The sequence below is a fragment of the Galleria mellonella genome, unplaced genomic scaffold, assembly GCF_026898425.1.
Source record: "Galleria mellonella isolate WM207_F2 unplaced genomic scaffold, CSIRO_AGI_GalMel_v1 utg312, whole genome shotgun sequence".
Classification (NCBI taxonomy): domain Eukaryota; kingdom Metazoa; phylum Arthropoda; class Insecta; order Lepidoptera; family Pyralidae; genus Galleria; species Galleria mellonella.
This window is the reverse complement of record NW_026442074.1, coordinates 6,607,787-6,628,049: the sequence shown is the minus strand read 5'-3', so window position 1 is coordinate 6,628,049 and position 20,263 is coordinate 6,607,787. Positions and strand designations below refer to the sequence as shown.

The following is a 20,263-nucleotide window of genomic DNA, read 5'->3' as shown; positions in this document are numbered from 1 at the left end:
GTCCATACTATAGTTTTATATATGGTTGGAAACAATCTTATAATCAGTTGTGAGAGTGAGAACTTTATTATATCTCAGTTTTAACTAAGTTATTGTATTAACTCAATTAATTTTATTTATATGAAATACATTCTTTTTAATTTAATATTACACAAAAACTTATTTAGTTAATTTTATGATTAGATAATATTTTTGGTCAGTAAGACACGTCTATCAAAGAGGGTTCTCAATTCACGTGTATTTTATGTGTAAGTTATGAGATATGTTCATCGTTTATCATAATCGATGTCGCAACTTTTTTTGTAACGTAAAATCTTAAATTGTTACAAATGCAAATTATTATTAGCTCGGGACTAAACAGCTATTTAATTATGTTACGTTGTATTTATTTATTATAAAACAATGTAAAATTTAAATAATTTTTGTTTAAAATCTAATAATATACCTTTACATTGTTAGGATACAATAGTACTAAAATGATATGTAACAGGCTATGTATGCATCGTTGTTGCCAGATCTTTTGCATTAATAATCAGCCTTAACATTGTCGAGTGATAGCAAAATTATTGAGTGTGAAACTCTTGAATATTTATTAGTAGTGTAGCAGTATTGCATGTTATGTAGGTAGTCCATAAAATTTGCATCATTAGTCTAGGATTCAGAGCTACGGCGTAGGCTTTGTCTCCAGATTTTAATATAGTTTTGTGATAGTCTAAAACTTTTGTTTTATTAATGTAACAAAATTTTCTTTTATATACGCTATGTATTTTATCTGGGGTCTGACATTTTAATAGGTGATTGTTAGAATAAAATCAATTCTTTGTAATTGAGAAAATGCATTCATTTCTAATATTAGCAATGATTTATCGTCTGTATGCAAGAATGTTTTTTATGTTAATTCCCATGATGCCTTGTGCATTTTATTTCAATTAATAAAATGCTTTAAGTAGCGATATGACTGGAAGATATATTGTGTCCAGAACAAACAAAGCAACAGGGGACTTTTAGATGAATTATATAAAGCAGACAGTTTATTTACCTTGTCGCCATATTTTATTTACTGAGTACAAAAGCTTATAGGATTTTAATGGCAAATTGAAATAATTAGATATTCATAATTGAGTTGTTTTAAGGATCTCCGATCAATTCCAAATTTGATTAAGTTTTATCAAACGCTGAAAACTAAATTAGAAAGTTCCTTTATTGACAATAAATTCACCCTGCAGGTTTCTTTATTTATCCGTGTTTTACTTTTTAATATTATTGTTGTAATGTGTTTTTATGGAAAGATTGGATTGTTAGTAATGGATAATTATCACATTGTTAGGTTCTCTTTTACTGTGAAAATTCCCTGTCAATTTGTGATGAATTCATCGCTGTGGATCAACTGTCCAGATTTTTTTTATACCTTGAACGTAGCAAACAAACATACAGGCCAGAAGGCCTGTATCACGATCAGACTACTACGATCAGGCTGATTGTAAACGGTTACTGTAGCCTATGGACGCCTGCAACAATAGAGATATCACGTACGTGTTGCCGGCCCTGAAAAAACCTTAATATAACCTTTTTGAGAAGCACATACTGTGGTTTCTAAAGAAAACTTCAGCCGGGAACTTATTCCACAGCCTGAGCGATCGCGAGAGAAAATTCCTTTGAAACTGCACTGTCGATTTCATTTTATCTGATTTCTATCATTTCTTAATGGTACCTTACCAAATGATACAAACGGGGGTTACCATTTCATAGTATCCTATTTCAAAGTGCGTTTTCATTTCTTACCTGTAGCGATCTCGCGAGTTCCAAATCATTGTACCGCCCAGTAGCTCTCCTTTCTGGCAGTATATACTTTGGCAGTGACTTGAAAAACCACGCTCCCGACTTCTTCCACATTTCTCTGGTTTCCGCACAAAGGTTGCACATATACTGCTCCCTGGAACGAATGGGAGATCTACTCCCGAATGTTTATATTATTTTGTACATATTTAACTAAAGTATTATCGTATTATTTAGAAATTTTCATGTGATCCCGGCACAGAATATGCCACACCTTTCTTTCCCTTGGGTAAGAAGCGACTAAAGGTACTTGAAGGGATGGGCAGTAGCGTCTTCCTTAAAACATCACTAAAAGCCTAACTGGGGTTGCCAACCCGCCTGCCAAGCGTGGCGACTACTGGCAAAACTCTCTTTATGGGGAAGGCTTATGTTTAGCAGTGGATAGTTAACATCTGAAATAATCTATATTAGATGAACAGATTTATATATTTTGGCTCAGTATGTGATATAAATATGTGTAATATAGCCTCTGGATTCTGGATAGTGTTGTCTAGACCCAAGTAAATACAGTATAACGTACAGATACTTCTAGACGATTGAGATAAATAGAAGAAACGATGATACGTCAACATACAATCATCAATAATACAAATGTGTTACTCGGTACAAACCCGGAATATGTTCAACAGTAGGCACGACTGAAATGATGAGGATGATAATTTATAAAAATAAAAAATTCAATAAAAATAAATTAGATTAATAAAACTAATTTAATTTAATTTAGTCTAATAAGACTCTATATATTTATAAAGTACTTTGTTAATATGCTATTAATCCATTTTATAAGAGCTCTCTTCGTACCCAATAGGAGGTTAATGAGTAGTAATTAATAACAATGTCGTTTACTATTTCATAATTTCAGTCACACGCGGAGTTACATGGTTTATAACTAAAATAGTCAAGCTGAACTCAACAAGCTAATCATTTGCAAATTCAATAATTTGTTGTAAATGATAATTATCATTATATAATTAAGTCGCCAACATCTGCCTAATATTAATTTTGTTACAATTCACATCAGCTCACATTTATTTGTATAATAAAGTAGCTGTTGCCCGAGATTTTGTGCGCATGTATGTTGGAAGTGTGCAAATGTATATTTTATCTTTACATGTATAATATATACCGCGTCTAATTAACTTATAATAACATATAAATATATATTGACAATGAATGCACAGTTTACTCAGTAGGTGGGGTGGTGATTTCCTATAAAGGTAATACTGCGCAAAAAGTTTGCAAATTATTGCTAATTATTACAAAAAATGCTAAAGACTGGACTATTTAATATTACCAGCAATTTTAAATATGAAAAAAGTAAAGAATAATAATAGAAAAATTAAAGAAGAAAAGGAAAGCAAGCATAAATTATCTGATAGCGCGATTTTATTTACGTACACGAAATATAACGTAGACTATTTTAAATATATATGACACAAACTATTTTAAGATATAATTTAATAAATTTATTTATAAAATTATCATAAGAATTTATTGATAAAGACGGCTAATGCCTATCACCGGCCGTTTAATAAATACAAACATCTCGAAAAATTAATTAATGATATTTATATATTTCTCATGTAAATGTATTTTTTTTGCGACAAAAAAGTAATATAATCGCGTAAAAAAAAATAACCAAATGAAATAGATCACTAGATGGTATGTCAAGATAAAACTTACACCTGATTTACACTTAATACATAAATGTGGAAATCGCATTTAATTTAATGTAAAAGTTTTTGCATGATGCCCGAACAACCATAGAGATAAACGGGCAAAAATTTAAAAAAATTTTGTTTTGTCTTCTATTGCGCTTATTAAGTTCACATTATTTTTTTTATGAAGATAAATGAGCTATCAAATAGTATCAAAATATTAATTAAGCAAAATAAATTATTAGTAGCATTAATTTGAACACAACTTAGAATCGTGGTTAAAAATAGAAATACAATTTATTTCTATGTTTTGTTTCAATAATAATGGTTGGAAACTGTTTAATGGCATCACTTTGTTTACTGATTCTATCTTCATATTTTATAAAATAAAACATTTAATTAAAAACAAATTGAAATTGATTAATTTTACATACACGATAGAAAACAAATTTACTTGACCGTTACGATAAAAAGTAAAAGAAAAGTAATGAAAATTTTAAAGTGGAAGAGAAAAATAGATGCAAAACTCTATATTGGGTCTATTTCTTCTTACTTAAAAAATCACATTGACAAATTATTTATATTGCTTTTTTATCTTGACCCACAAAGTAGTTGTGGGGTAAGATAAAAAAATCAAGGACATAGACAAGTGGTCTAGATGGCGTATAAAATATCTAAAATTTATTGTTTTCGCTTCAATTAATTTGATTGATCTTAATAATATATCAACTTCAATTGTTCTCAAATATCTTCTACGAGTACTAGCTGTTATAAGTGGCTTTACACGCATGGTGTCATTTCCCTTTAAAGTTGAAATTTCCAAACATTCATTCTTAATGGATTACCTTATAACATAATGTATATTTTATGGCATTCTAAACTTAGTAGTTTTGGGTGTGTGTTGATAATTACGACAAACAATTTTATAAGATGTAGATGTACAGTTATCATCTATTTCTACTTATTTTGTGTAGGTATACAGGCAATTAGTTCCGTAAAGAAAATATGAAGAAAATTTAGAATAAAAATTTGCAAAAAAATTAAAATTGAATTTTCTGTAATCACGAGTACAATTTTGTTGTGATAAAGGTTATACCTATAACAAGTACTGAAAAAAGATGTAGGTAGGTAATAGAGTAAAATAATAAGTCTTTGTATTTACTCGCCTGTAATACAATGTAAGAATATCTTTTCCCGTTATTATTAACTGTAGAGCCTCTCGTGTTTGTGTAGTAGAATAAAAATACTCTATTTGTTAATGGAACATAATTAAATATTTTTATTTATGGTTAGACATTTGGTTTACTACATAATTACATATTGATATAGAAAATATGAAAATAATTTTCCAAATTACTAAGATATTTAAAATTTAATAAAGGCGCAGAAGGTGTGGGTTCAAGTTTCGCCCACTTTGAAATTTTTCAATCACTTAATAATTTTTGGAATATGGTTTTGATATTTTAATAATATTTCTGAATAATATTATATTGCAACAATATTTTTTTTATCTTTAATTAAACCGTATAAAATAAAGTTATTGTCCATTGTTTCTCCGCTTACTTGTAAACCATGCAACGGATTTTGATAAGGGTTTTACCATTATATTAGATATTTTTTTACGGAAGGTTTGTAATAAATTGCACCCATGCGAAACTGGGGCGGGTTGCTAGATATATTATACCTAATTATAAGTGGTTGAATTAACGAAGGACATGACCCATATATGTGCTTAATTTCATTTAAATCTAGTAGTTGAGTAATAACCATCCAAATATTTATAATATTACTAAATGTTTTCCGTGGCTTTGCTGGCGTATATTAGTAATAATGAAGTATCTTTTTTATTACATTACAACATTTTTAAAACATTAACATTTATTTACATTTATAATAATAGTTGGATTAGACATTTTCTCAGTTATAACATAAAGGATAGTTTCATAACGAATCTTTTGGGAACTCTATTCTTTCTATATTTACCTAGTAACTTGTTTTTCATTAATATCTAATTAGAAGTTTCTGTGTTGATCTTAATTAGCATCGTGAGTTTTTTAATGTCAAAAGTATTAATTTATAAGTCTGAATGGATTAAATTCCTTTACTGCTTATTTTTTTTTCTTAATCTTTTGATCTGCTAAATATTTTGTACTTTATTTGAGCATTGGATTTATTAAAAACAAATTTCCCAACAGACACAGAAAACTTAGTAGATTGGAAAAAAAAATTATTTAACTCGTACATATTGGAACGATAATTAATGTGCAAACCCATTTTAGTATTGATTTCATATTAAACGTCAAATTATTTTTGTACTTGTGCGTGATATACGTGAAATATTGCCAGATTTCAATTTTCCTTTCAATTTATAAAGATTTTATTTTAATTACAATATACTTAAATTTGATTAAATTAAATTATCCTGTAACAGTATTTGCGTTTTATATAATGAAATATTAGTAATTGTACTTTCTATAACGTTTATTAAATGTGAAAGTGAGTTTGCTTGTTATCTTTAGGCGCCTTAACGGCTTAACCAATCGTCACGAGATTTGGAGTATATGTAGTTAAATACTACATACTACAGGATGGAGAAGGATGTAGGCTACTTTCTTGATCTATTAATAAATCCAGTCATTCGGACAGATTCGCGGATATATTTAGTTAAATCTTTATTAATAGTATAAATGTGAAAGTGGGTTTGTTTGTTGCCTCTTAACGTCTTAACGGTTTAACCAACCAGTAAAAATAGGAGAAGGACATAAGCTACTTTTTATCCTTATAAATGAAAGTGTCTTGGTTACACCAACAGGTTGGAAAACAACAACATAATTCCTATTTGTGTAGTTATAACATATTTTATAATCTATAACACATTACAGTTCCACTACTGGGTATTAATAGGAATATAACCTGTTAGGTCGACATCTACGCGGTCTCTACTGGAAACTGTTGAAGTTAATTCCTGCTGAATTCATAACGACAGCCAAGTCATCTAAGTTTGTTCTCATCTATACGCTATATACCTATAGGGATAGCGTAGGTGGGGTTACTGTTCAATTTTCACCCCATTAAAAAACTTACTGTAGGTATATAAAGTAATAAAATACAGCAATTTTATTACGCAGTTAATGTTTACGCAGCAGTGCAATCTAAATTGCCGTAAAGGTACAAATATAGCGAAGATCACAATCTCAATTGAATTATTTTCAAAATGATTACATTGTTTAAATAAAATTAACTGACTTGTGGGTGCGGTGGTTACATATAATTGACAGTCGATAGATATATATTAATAGAACCGTGTATGCTGCATTATAAGGTTAATTGCCTTTTAGATAGAATGACTACATTAATAAGGTATATTTATTAAAATATTCATTTTATAAATTAAATTAGGCCTTACCTCTGAAACTTGTGATATTTTTAATAGAACTCTTTTTGTTACAAAGTCTACAAGCTTTCCCGGAAGTGGAAAAAAAAAACCATCAAATGAGGTGTAACGATTATATTATAGTTTTTCTCAAAAACAATAGTTAAATATCGTCCAATTGTCGAAAAGTTTGCCTCTCCTGTCGTTAACTTTTAACTACCTATACAACTATTTGAGAAAGCTGAAGTTAACATTTAATCATAGTAACAAAAGTACAACGCAACATTGTTTTATATTTGAAACAGAAAGAAAATAACGCATTCAAAGCCTTAAGACAGTTATGCAACACTTCCTAATAAATACGTCTCTGAAACTCTATTGCCTGGTTTTGATATTAAAGAAGAAAAGTGTAATTGTAAAAAATACCGTGAAATATTTAACAAAAAAAAAAAAATATGTGTTCTTCATACTGAGTTAATAGCAGGACGCACTGCTGTCAAGTTAATATTTGTACTTTTTTATTTTTAGCTTTAGTTTCTTTTTTAATATATTAAGTCTCATTCGAAATGTAAGTATCGGCTATAAGTATGAGTTACGGGCCGTCTGAAAATCAACACAGTATAAGTGCATCTTAAAAGCTGCACTTATACTGTGTTGACAAAGCTAAAGATATAGCAGCAGCTAAGGCAGCTCCTATTGCCAGCAATATGTATTGATTTTTTTTATATTTATTATTGTCAAAGGTTGACTGGGAGAGAATGCTATATAGTATTAAGCCCGCTTTCTATAAAGAATAAGTGGTCAATAAAGAATAAATAAATAAAATTGTTTCTTTTTACTGTAATTATTACTTGAGATCTATCTGATTATATTCGTATTATTCTACGATTTAGTTTTACTAGTAGAACGTTCGGTTCTACTAGTTGAACGAAACGAATTAAAAAATCAACTAGTAGAACAAAATGGCCTAAAAACTAGTTTTATTAGCAAGAAAGAACGAAGAGGGAAATTATATTAATTTGCATGCGAATGGTTCGACGACTCAGTTTCACTATTTTTTTATAAGAAGAATCCTTTTCGCATTTAAAAAATTTACGTGTAAATGTTAATTTCAATAAAGAAATAAATACGTTTGATATGGAAAGATCAACATATTTCAATGTTATTCAACCTGTATTTTTTTTATTTTTAGGAAACATGTTTATTTCGACTGGTAGAAAAGTTCTTTAAAATGTTGCTAATGAATTTGAGTAAATCTTGTTAAATAATTACAAATCAATTTTCTTTCTAAACATAAACATAATAACTGTATAATAGACACAATGTACTTTACTATTTTGAACTTTATTATTATACTCTTAGTACTCATAGTCGTAATATTTAAATATCTTCTTATTATAGAAAATAACATAATATTTCTTACCTATGTGGTGGAGTTTCTATGACACATTTGGGACAAGCGGATTGATTGCATATGGCGCAGGTCCTTAAAGGGGCTAAAAGCCGCGCTGTCTCACCGCATACCAAACACGACCTCGGCGCAGGCCCTTGTGCCGATCTTCGCATTCCTGTTTAAGTAATAATTTAGAATATTAATAGAAAATATTTATTATTTTTTAAAAAATAGGGAGCTAAAGAGATACAAAATTCTCAGGCAATATAGGTTTAATTTTTTAATATTAAAAGACAATAATATTATAAGTTTTAATATAATATATATATTATTTTATTTAATTTGGAAATTCTTTTTTTATCTAAAAGGATATCCTTACAGATTTGTCCCATAAAATTTTTAATAAAATTGGTTCAGTAGGTTAGTTTTTAAATGAAAATAACTGATTTTGTTTAAATTGAAGTCTTTTTTGTGAAATACCATTTAATTATAAAGTGTCTAGGTGTAATAAATTATAAATATGAAGTTTAAGTAAAAACTTTACCTATAAGCCTTGTAGTCAAGTCTTTTAATAAATATTTTTATAAAAAATTATGTAGGCGTAGATAGATGTAATAGAATACTCGCAAATTATGAAATTTTAAAAGGACTATGGAATTTCATTTTACAGGCATGCATTGTGAACAAAAATATGAATTGCATTTATTTACTTTCAGATTCCGAAAAAGAATTTAATAAGGTATTACAATTATAAAAGAATTGACTTATAGGTATCATTGATTCATAGAAAAATTAAATGCTTGTGTAAACATTTTGCATATTTATAACTTCATATTAGGTACTTTGATTATAAAATAGTAAAACGGAGAAGCTTTCAGTTCATTAATTTATTAAATTGCGGCTCAGAACTGACAATTTCATTATTCGCACATTAATTAGTCTGAAAGCATTCATCATAACAGAGTTTTGAGAAGTAATCAACTATCTAATAATCTTAAAGTAAATACGAATGGAGGTCTTTGTGGAGAAGCTTAGCTTTGTAAACAGTAACAGATTCATTTTACAAGAAACTGTGATCATCTAATGCGATTTAATAATGAGTAAGTGTCACACAATCACACAAATTATGTGGTCCTCAAACTAAGATAACCTGCGTTTTAAGGAACTAGGCAACGAAGTTCTGTAGGCAAATTTCAGAATTATATCTATAACATAGAAAAATGATAAATTAAATTTTTAATACTATTTTTTTAATGCAACTTAAAATGGTTAACAAACTGATGGGCCACCTGGTGGAAAGAAGTAAACACAGAGAAATAATAGAGTATACTGTTTCACCCATGATACCCATGTGTTGCCATTCCTGACGATTCAGGTGTTGTTCCTCTGTACCCTGTAAATTCACTACCATATACTCACCCTTCAAACCGAAACACAACTGCTTCACAGTAAAAACACGAAAGGGCAGAGGTGCCCAAGTAAACGACTTTTATATAAAGTTTCCCTTTGGAGTCTCCCTCTGGTCCCTACTACGTATATATTTGGACAAAATATAGAAGATATAAATAAATGATACAGAAAAAAGAAATTGATATATTTGAGATAAAATTAACAATTTAAAATAAATTAATAATACACAAAAAATCGGCTTTAATCATGATAAAATCAACACGATTATAAAATAATCTCGCACATATATGGTCTAACATAAGTACCTAAACATACTCATAAAAAATACAAACAAATTGAGACCCAGCTTTTTGAAGTTGCTTAAAAATACAAGCGTACAAATGCACAAGTCTTTGATGAACGTCACTTACGAGAACTTGTGTAAAATAACTCGAATACTTGTAAGTTTTGTGGTTACTTGGCGAATTAAGCAGTTAGATGAGGGTTAAACCCTCGTCAGTAAACTAACAAGACCGTAACCGGTTTGTCACCGGAATTTTCTACCACATTAAATAAATGTTGAGATGGAAACATGTCACTGCTAGCCATAAATAAATATATTGAAATTCTAAGAAATAAAAAAATATATAAGAAATATTGAACCGCCTGCAAAGCGTGGCAACTACTGGCACTCCCCCTCCCACTCCCCCCGAGGGGGAGGCTTATGTTTCTTTTTTTTGATGGGTGAAAATGGTATGGTAGCCACCCCCAGGAATTAATCATAATAGTTTCCAGAGGGAACCGCGAGGAGGTCGACCTGGTTGGGCATATTGCTAGCAATGGGATTCTGTCTCCATCACTAACAATCCCTTTCCCCCCGAGGAAGCTTATGTTCAACAATGAACAGTTAAAGGCTGATATGATAATGATGAATAAAGACTAAAACACAAGGAGCTGGTATTATTTGGATTTTAAGTAGATTAAGGTTATATATTAATTATTTTTGGGTTTGCTGGAAGAGATCTCTTTTAGTGTTAAGCTCACCTTTGTAAATTTGTTTATCTCTGTTTTATTATTATATACCTATTATTAGTGTGTACGATAAAGTATAAATAAATAAATAAAAATTATTACAAAATAAGATTTTTATATTAAGTATAAATTAGCACTAATGAAACCCTTTCATACCCGGTATATATATGTTTATATATGTTCTTAATTTTGATACAGGATACTCGTATATCTTGTTGCTCAGCGTCGTTAGAATCATTGGTCACAGGGATGGCTGCTAGGGGTACAATATTTAATTACAATTTACATTTGTAAATACGCAAATGAATCAGAGTAGCGCTTAATATAGAATTTTGCCTTAATGAGGTAAATCTCTATGTTGAATGGCAAGTTACAACAGATTTGGCATTCTCTATTCAGCTATTATATAATAACTAAACCTTTAATCCTCCTTAATCCATGGCCTCTAATCTAATCCGTTTACTCAGTTGATTTTTATTTGTTAATTATTTAATCTACCTTTTTCAAATCTGATATAATTCATAACTAAAACTGTCCTGTGTAAAAAAAGTAATAATTATTAACAACTGTACGTACCTGGTATCGTTTTATAAATTCATGTAGTATGATAATTTTATTTGAAAAATGACAGGAAAATCAGATAATAATTATGATTACGAGACACGTGTATGTGAGACATATCTTAATTTTTTTGTTATAAAGGTGAAATATTACAGGAAAAAAGCAAAGGTTAGTAAGAAGAAAATGCAAATGGTGAAATAGAGGGTTTCCTCCATAGAGTACGAGGGAGGTCAAAAAGTTAGCGGAATGGAGGGATTGGTGTGGGTTGGTTTACTCGTTCAGGTAATTACTTATATAATAAAGTATATATGATATTTATACCATCATAAGTACTTATGATGGTATAAACAAATTATTTGAGAGATTCGAAAAATTTATTAAGGTTAAGGGACAATATATTGAAAAGAAAAAATAATTTCATGTTTAATTTCAATCCCTTCCCCTTCATTCCGCGACATTTTTGACCTCCCCTCATGATTCGATTTGATAAAAATGAGTTACCACTCATTGAAGTTTAGTGCACTTACATACGTACTGTGCTGCTTTGTGCAAAGACCCCACGATTATTATAAAGCAAAGTATAATAATAAACCACACGGGAGTTCTCGGGATGTTGAGCGTGAGCAAAATTATATTTGCAATTTAAAAATCGCGGAGTCTTCGCAGGCGGTGGCGCTTCGTATGTATCTAGTGTTTCATTTACCTTCCAGCCTGGCGACTAAGCGGCCAACTCGCCTGGCCTCGACCTCGTCCAGCTTCTCTGCTCGCTTGACAACCGCGGCGATGGCCTCCCGCTCGCCCAGCGTCAGCGGGGGCTCGCTGCGTGCGGCGCTCCACCCCGTCCGGAGTCTGTAACAATGTACTTATTAAGTAATTGTTAAATACACTTACAGTAGTTATAGTATACACATATATGCCGAGCTTGTCGATTGAATAGAACGGCGGACGTTGACCCGAATATGGGTAATGGTCAGTCGTTTCGCAATTATTATGGAATTATATATATATATATATATAAACTACCTTTGAACCGCAACTTCATCAGCGTGACCGGGGTATATTCACTGACCTAAATAAAAAAACTTATGTCCGTCTCTATTTTATAGTTAAGGCGTTTAAAAGTAACAAAAAGCAAACTTACTTTCACATTCATAATACTACCTAATATAGAAATAAAATAAGGACGATTTGTATCTATATGTCTATTACAGTTAATTGTTATTGAAAATTTATAGACCAGGGCTGATCTTAGCCCAACTGGTGCAAAATTTTTGAGTGCACCCTAATAAAAAGTCACTGGGAGTATAAAGTGATAGTTTCTCCTAGCAGCACAATTCCGCAATGTTCAACCAAAACTACAGGAAGGAAGGGATTGCTAGTAATGCGGACTACCAATCCTATTGCTAATAATATAGCCTGTCAGATTGCCCTCCACGTGGTTCCCTCTATAAACCATCGTGCTGAATTCCAGATACATATATTCATCACGATGGACTAACTGACCTGCATTTTCATTCTCATATATTATCCCTCACTGGTGTTCCGTCAAAGTATACCGTTATCGCAAGCAGGGTTACCATTACATTATTATCCATTAAAAAAAAAAACTACAAATGTCGAATTTGATATCCGACTCCACCCCCTATGACCCTGCGTCTATTACACTGCCCACCCTGTTCCATAGGTTAAGCCGGCTTTGCATATATATTGTATATATATTAGTTATAGAATGCATATAAATAATTGTACTCATTTTAGTTCCGCGTTTAGATTAGAGAATGATATAGAACAATAATATTTTTCGTATTACACTGTACGTATACAGTATGACGTATTGATAGAATGTCGTGATATGTTATCAATGTTCGATTCTACCAGTCAGAAAATAGACAAATGATTACAATAAGCATATAAACAAATCATTAAGTAATTACAGTGAAATGTTTAAATTTCACTGTAATTACTTATTACAGTGAAATTTAAACTATTCTGTTCTTAATTATTTAAAGAATTTTTTCCTTATCCGTTGCTGGGTAAAATTTATCTATAAAGCAAAATTTACATTTGTACTCTCCCTGAGGGCGATCCGGACTTCCGTACCTCTAGGTAAGAGTATATCGCATCACTTGTCTCCTACTGAGGTGACGTAAGCAGAAACAATATGACGTCATATACCAACAGACCTCCGCTTCCTACATTTTCATCAGTCTATTCATACAAGTTTGTCAGTTACGGGTACTTTTTATTAAAATCTTTTTCAATAGGCATGCCATTTATGTTATCGCGACATAGAATGGGTTTCTCCTTCTTTCCTATGAGTCTCGTAAGAGGCGACTAAGGAAACTTAATGGTCGAGGGATAGACAGCAGCGTCCCTCTTAAAACATCAGCAAAGTCTAGCTGCGGTTGCCAACTCGCTTGCCAATCATGACAACTACTGACAAAACCCTTCTTATGGGGGAGGCCTATGTTCAGCAGTGGACGGTTAACGACTGATATGATAATGACAATGATGTCACCTAAACTTCGTTCTAGATGAACATATCTTCAATATATGTTCACGTCCATGGACTTTATTGATTTATATTAAATTATTTATGAATTTAAACATTTTGAAAATAGAACCATAAACTCTTATAGAGAGAACGATCGTTTAACAGTATGGAATGGAACATTTCAAATAATCTAGTGACCCCTGGTGGTATTATCTACTTCAATAGATCTTAATGAAAATGTAAACAAATGAATAATGAACCCAACCACAAGTCTGCTGATATACTTGTATAATGACCAAATGTTTCGATTTGTTACTAATTTCGTTTAAATAGAGCACGTTTCATTGATAATTTCAATAAAACTTGGTTAGTTTTCATTTGAGACAGAGTGTAGATTAGAATTTTCTGTAATTTCTACTAATATTATTCCAAGTTGCTCGACCTACCATTATCATTACAACACTAGTCATTGATTATATTATATTAAATATTAAAACACTGATATATATATATATATATATATATATATATATATATATATATATATATATATATATATATATATATATATATATATATATCGCTATTTATTCACCCCCATACCTTAGAGCGTAAATGGTCTCGTACAGCACGGTTTCAGAGATATTTCTTTTCCCACAAACGCTCAGGTTATGGAATGAGTTCCCTGTCGAGGTTTTGCAAGAGACTACAGCACGGGGTTCTTCGAAAAAGGGATAAAGAGGTTTCTTAAGGGTCGATAATGCGCGTTTAACGCCTCTTAATGCAGGCGTTCATAGGCTACGATAACCATTTATTATCAAGCAGGCCGTATGCTTGTTTGCCACCTGAGTAGTAAAAAAAAAATATTATATTGATTTATTGCGGTTGTATATTTAAACTTACGTTAAAAGATGTTCAATGGTATGATGGCTGTTTTCTAGTGGATTTGCAAATTATTGTTTTTGTCCTTCTAAAGACAGATTATAATTTGTTGTGTCGCAATGTTCGAGGTAGTCAGTGGACTTTACCGCGAAACGATAAGACTCAAGCGGCGGAAATACGCGTTTTTAAACAAGAACTGCGTCTTTTGGTGGTTGGAGTTGAAATAAAGAGACAGATATTAACAATAAGAAATAATAAGACCTTAAATGGCTTGGAAATTTTTTAAACAAGTCTTCATCGAATTTTTTAGAACAAATATCTATCTGTTAGATTTGAAGTCGTAGTGAGACTTCTAATAGGACGATAACTGTTTATATTTCGGTGTTATTTTCTCCGTTCTACAGAAATAGTGTACCATACACGATGAATCTAAACTGGTAAGATATAATCATTTAGTGATAACTATGACTTTAACGCATATTTATGGGTTATAGACACCATTTTCCATTAGGTGAGCCATAACTTCTTTGCTATTCCCAGCAGTATAAAAAACGAATGTAATTGTTTATTATATATTATATTTAATATATATTATATTATATGTAATTATATATTATTGTAATTTAGCGTCACAGTGTTTGTGATGGCACTCCGCCGATAATAATAGATATGAGATATGTCGTGGCCGTGTGATCCCGGCATAGAATAGGCCACCCCTTCCTTTCCCGTGGATATCGTAAGAGACGACTAAGGGAGGACGAGTGATGGGCAGCAACGTCCCTCTTAAAACATCTCTAAAGCCTAACTGCGGTTGCCAATTTGCCTGCCAAGAATGGTAACTACTCTCAAAACCCCCCAAGGGATAGACTTATGTTCAGCAGTGGACGGTTAAGGGCTAATATGACGGTGATGATGATGAGAAAAGGTTGTAAAGCATATTTCGTACCGCTAGGTGACGGGGGGGGGGGGAAGGATTGTTAGTAATGGGGATTAACGACCCTTTCACCAGCAGTATACCCTATTAAGTCGATTTCCTTTAAAACAAAATAAATATACAAGTTATAGAGGAATCACTCATATTTATCACGCGAAATTGTATAAAAAAGTTGACCCGTTTTTCTCATAGCATTTCTATGGAAACACTCTGTATATCAAGCTGCATGAGTAACTTATTTTTTTAAGCAGCTGTTGATCAGGTGAGATAACAAAAGTTATCTCTTTGAGTAATAACATCGATTACAGATTTAATACACGGCACGTTGTTATATTTTATCTCCCCTTCGGATTACGATAGCAGGTTCCAATCAATAAAACTGCAAATGTATTTCAGCTCACATGCCCTTCTATTTTTATTTATATTGTCATTTCCATAGGTCAAATCGTGTGACACGTGTTCAATATGACGTCATCTTTACGTATTTATACTACAATCGTACTAAATTCAAAACTGTACATTATTTTGAGAAATTTACTTAGTTTAGGGGTATATAGTGCATGTGATACCTATTTAAACAAGTAACAATGTTGTCTTTTGTATTTTCTTTTATTTAGTGGTGATTTATAAGTGTATGTATTACGTAAATAATAATAACAATAATAATAATTTATAAAGTTAATAATTTATTAATAATAAGTTATTTATTTAATGTACAATCGACTATACCGACCGTAATGTAAATAATTTGTACAGTATATTCAATTAAATATAGATTAACATAATACTTAGTACTCGTAATACATGTTGAAAAAAAAAGTGTGTAAAATGTTGCATATAAATTAATGTAACATATACAAGTGAACGAAGTTTGCAGGTACAGCTAGTTTTTAATGATTTATCGAATAATACGTGATTACATCCACGTCATAGAAATATTTTTTATAGTTCATTTCAACATATTGAACTCTTTAAATCTTTGTGTAAATTCGTTAAGGTCAGATCAGATATTTCTGTATGAAGGAAGCAAACACGTTTATAATTTTTTTTTATTTGAGCCCGAGTTATTAGCGAAGCCTTATCGAGACAAAGTATCTTAGCATTGTGTTAATATTATATTCTTTATATTTTAGGGTATTTTTCTATTACTAGTGATTTGGCTAATAGAAATTGTGCCTTATTTATTTAGACAGGTTGACTACTTAAACAAAGATCTCTCTATATCTGCAAATAAGGACACCTACATATTATTTACAAAGATAACAATATTATAAATATATATAGAATAAGCACATCCCTAATCTACAACCTATTTTGCAAAACATATTGTCAATATACTGACACATTTTATCAACGTAGAACTACAAACAAAAACATGCAGATTTGCATATCGTCAATTGCTATTCTTATGCAAAGTTAGAGTTTTTACATATAGGTATAGTGTGTTTTAAATACTGTATATTACATTAAAGAGTAACAGGTTTCTTGTATTTTATATAGTTGTGTCTCTGACTGACTGTGGTGAGTATATTATTAATTGTAAAATAATAATATCAAAATTGGTAAAGTATTAGCAAAGTTATTTAGATAATTCACATACTGGGACATAACACATGGTTTATGCAATCACTAGCCTAAGCCTCCCCCGGCATTAACTTCTATTACTTACTTTCGTGTTGTGCATTTTTTCGATTGCAGAGAACCCGTGTTGGTCGGAAAGCATTGAGGGAGTTCTATATCCAGCAGTGGATCGGTGGATTTCAGTGGACTTGATAGTGTATATTATTAGTACTAGGGCTGTAACTCCCTGACGATAACAATCCGTTTCCCCAAGCAATATAGTAAGGGAGGTCAACGGAGTTAAAAAGCAATACATATAGAATATTTCCCTTGACCTCAAGGTTTGTGTGACGAGTATTCCCAGGGCAATGGTATTATTGTAACTGATCGCCTTGACGTCACCCGCATCACAGATTGTTTGTGTCCACATGTATGATATGAAATTATCATACATTCTTGAAATTTAAAATACCTCAAATAAAAGTATGTCATCTATAGAAGTTGCAACAGGAACTGTTTTAAATTGGAAAAGATATCGATTAACGTATACACTGAAATATAATAAATATAAAAATCACATCATACTCCGCAAATTAAAAATAACTGTACTGCCAAAAAACTATTTTCAAAAAATCTCATAACCACTCACTCGGGATGATGTGAAGATAAAAGCACCTATAATATACATATATATATATATATATATATATATATATATATATATATATATATATATATAATATACATATATATATATTGTTAGCATTATTAAAAATTTATATTTTACTATGTTTCCTGCAAATAAATATGAATTATAAAAAAATCTTACAGAAGAATTGGGAACCGCGTTTTTAAAATTAGCTATAAAGTAAAGCATAGCGCTTTAAACATTCTTACCTATACAATCTTCTAATTTTACCAAGTCGGTTAAAAGTTAAGAATTTCTAAAGGGTTTCGTTTGATCCTATCATTAAATTGGTGACAGATTTGTTTCCTTTGATTAATATTCGTCGAGTTGTCGAATTATAAAAAATATCATCAACAATCTAATAACTTTGTACGAACATAAATATTCACAAATTTTATCGTTAAACGCATTTTGATATAGGTGGCGACAATATAGTCTCTCTTAGTTTTAAATTATAATAATCCATATTAAGTTTCTGCTTTCTTGTATCTAATATATAATTATAATTTAGAGATTTTTATACTGAGATGTAGGTATGCATGGGATTAATATTTTATCCAAATTAAACCAAGGACGCTCTTTCAGTAATGGTAAAGAGTTTTTTATGTGTAGATTGTCACGTAAACATGGCACGTCTCTCCAACTTTTTACTTCAGTGTGTGTTATCATATACAGATGCGGTTCTCTGTGCACTGTTTATTTTTTTGAAGATATGTCTTTAGTAATGATCCGGCCAGACGAGTATTCCTTGGTCGAAATCTTGTAAACATTTTTACTCACACATTTGATATTGAATATAATTGAATTTTTGATTTGATACTCGTTATTTATTAAATAGGATCATTCATTGATTACAATATAGTCAAACCAAGAAATTGATGTTTACGGAAGGCTAGTTGTCGAATACTCGATTCTCGATGGTTTCTGACGTAAAGAAATACATGGGTACCATATATTTTGATATATGCTTTGGTCAATGAATTCGAAAATGTGATAAAACATGCAGAAGATTTGAGTTACTAGAGGGAAACTTTGTACACAATTCATCTGCTTGGGTGCTTCTGTCCCATTCCTGTTTCTGCCGTATGGCAGTTGTGTTTGCAAGGCTATGTTTTTTTTAAAGGTGGGTGATATATGGCAATGAAATTACAGGGTGATGAGGCATAACACCTTTGTCCTCAGGAATGACAATGGAGGATATCATGGGCGACACTGTTATATCTATAGTACTGTTAATATTGTAGATAACGGTTATCACTTTACATCATTTTAATGCGATAGTTTTTGCATGATGCCGGAATAAACTTACAGATAGATAGACAGACGGATAGACAGAGAGACAACAGACATACAGACGGTCAGACAGAGAGATAAAATTTTTAAAAACATATTATTTTAGCCTTTATTACTCTTATTAAGTCCTCTTATGTATAGACATTGTCTATTTTATTATAATATATACATATAGATGACAGTTTGAAGCTTTTATACTTCACACGGTATAGCTTGTCACGTGTTGAAGATCTGCTGGTGTCCCATTATCATCATGAACAAATCAGCCATTAACTTTAAACTGTCCACTGTTGAACATAGGCCTTCTTAATAGTGTACTATGGGGGGGGGGGGCACAGTAGTTGGCACACTGATATCCCATAGTTCATACGAAACCAGTAAGTACGGGCAGGTCACATGGGTAAGTGCGTCAATGTGGTTTTATCGCAAGGGAGCATTGTTGAGAGATTGGAGGTTGATTGATTGGAGATAGTTGAAGGTCACCGCCTTTGGAGACAGTAGGGTTAACACGTTATTGGAGGATTAGTATTAGAATTCGATCCAATAAAAAATACAGACGAATTGAGTTGTTCTTTCTTTTATAAGTTTGAGTAACCTATATAACAATAAGAAACAATTTAATACAGTTTGAAATTATCATTATTATTGTAGTGTATTCTTATTACATTAACTTCATTGCAAGTTAATATAAAAAATTAGCAAGTTTATATTAATTAATAAGGTAATTTAGGTAATTAGAAGCGCTTGTCGATTCTTGGTGTAATGATGTATGTAAAACTCGACTAACACACACATTGTCGAGTTTATTAGAAGCGTAGTAGGGGAGAAACCTACCGCCGCGGGCCGTATTAATTTGGCTCGTTGTGTATGTTTTATATTATTGGAGAGTTAATCAAAATAAAATTAATTATAATATAATAAATTATATATATATATATATATATATATATATTACCGGTCAATAAAAAATATCATATGTATAGTGCAAAAAACGCTGTTAATGAAGAAACATTTATACTCGTATTTTACAATTAGATGATCCAATGCACTTTATATAACCTATTACGTTATATGTTAAAAGTAATTCGGAACAACATTTTTATTTGTAAATTTTTAAGATTACCTGTTTTTTTTTTTTAATTATTTATATCTATGTTTTTTATTTTTTTG

General features: G+C 30.9%; 1 protein-coding gene across 1 annotated transcript in view; it reads right to left on the bottom strand.

The window, feature by feature from the left end:
- LOC113515197 (rabphilin-3A) overlaps positions 1–20,263 on the bottom strand; it is a 48,113-nt gene that overhangs the window by 20,971 nt on the left and 6,879 nt on the right. Inside the window, 3 exon segments of the mRNA XM_052896052.1 lie at positions 1,783–1,951; positions 8,291–8,435; positions 11,946–12,091. Of these exon segments, the coding sequence (XP_052752012.1) occupies positions 1,783–1,951; positions 8,291–8,435; positions 11,946–12,091 (460 nt within the window).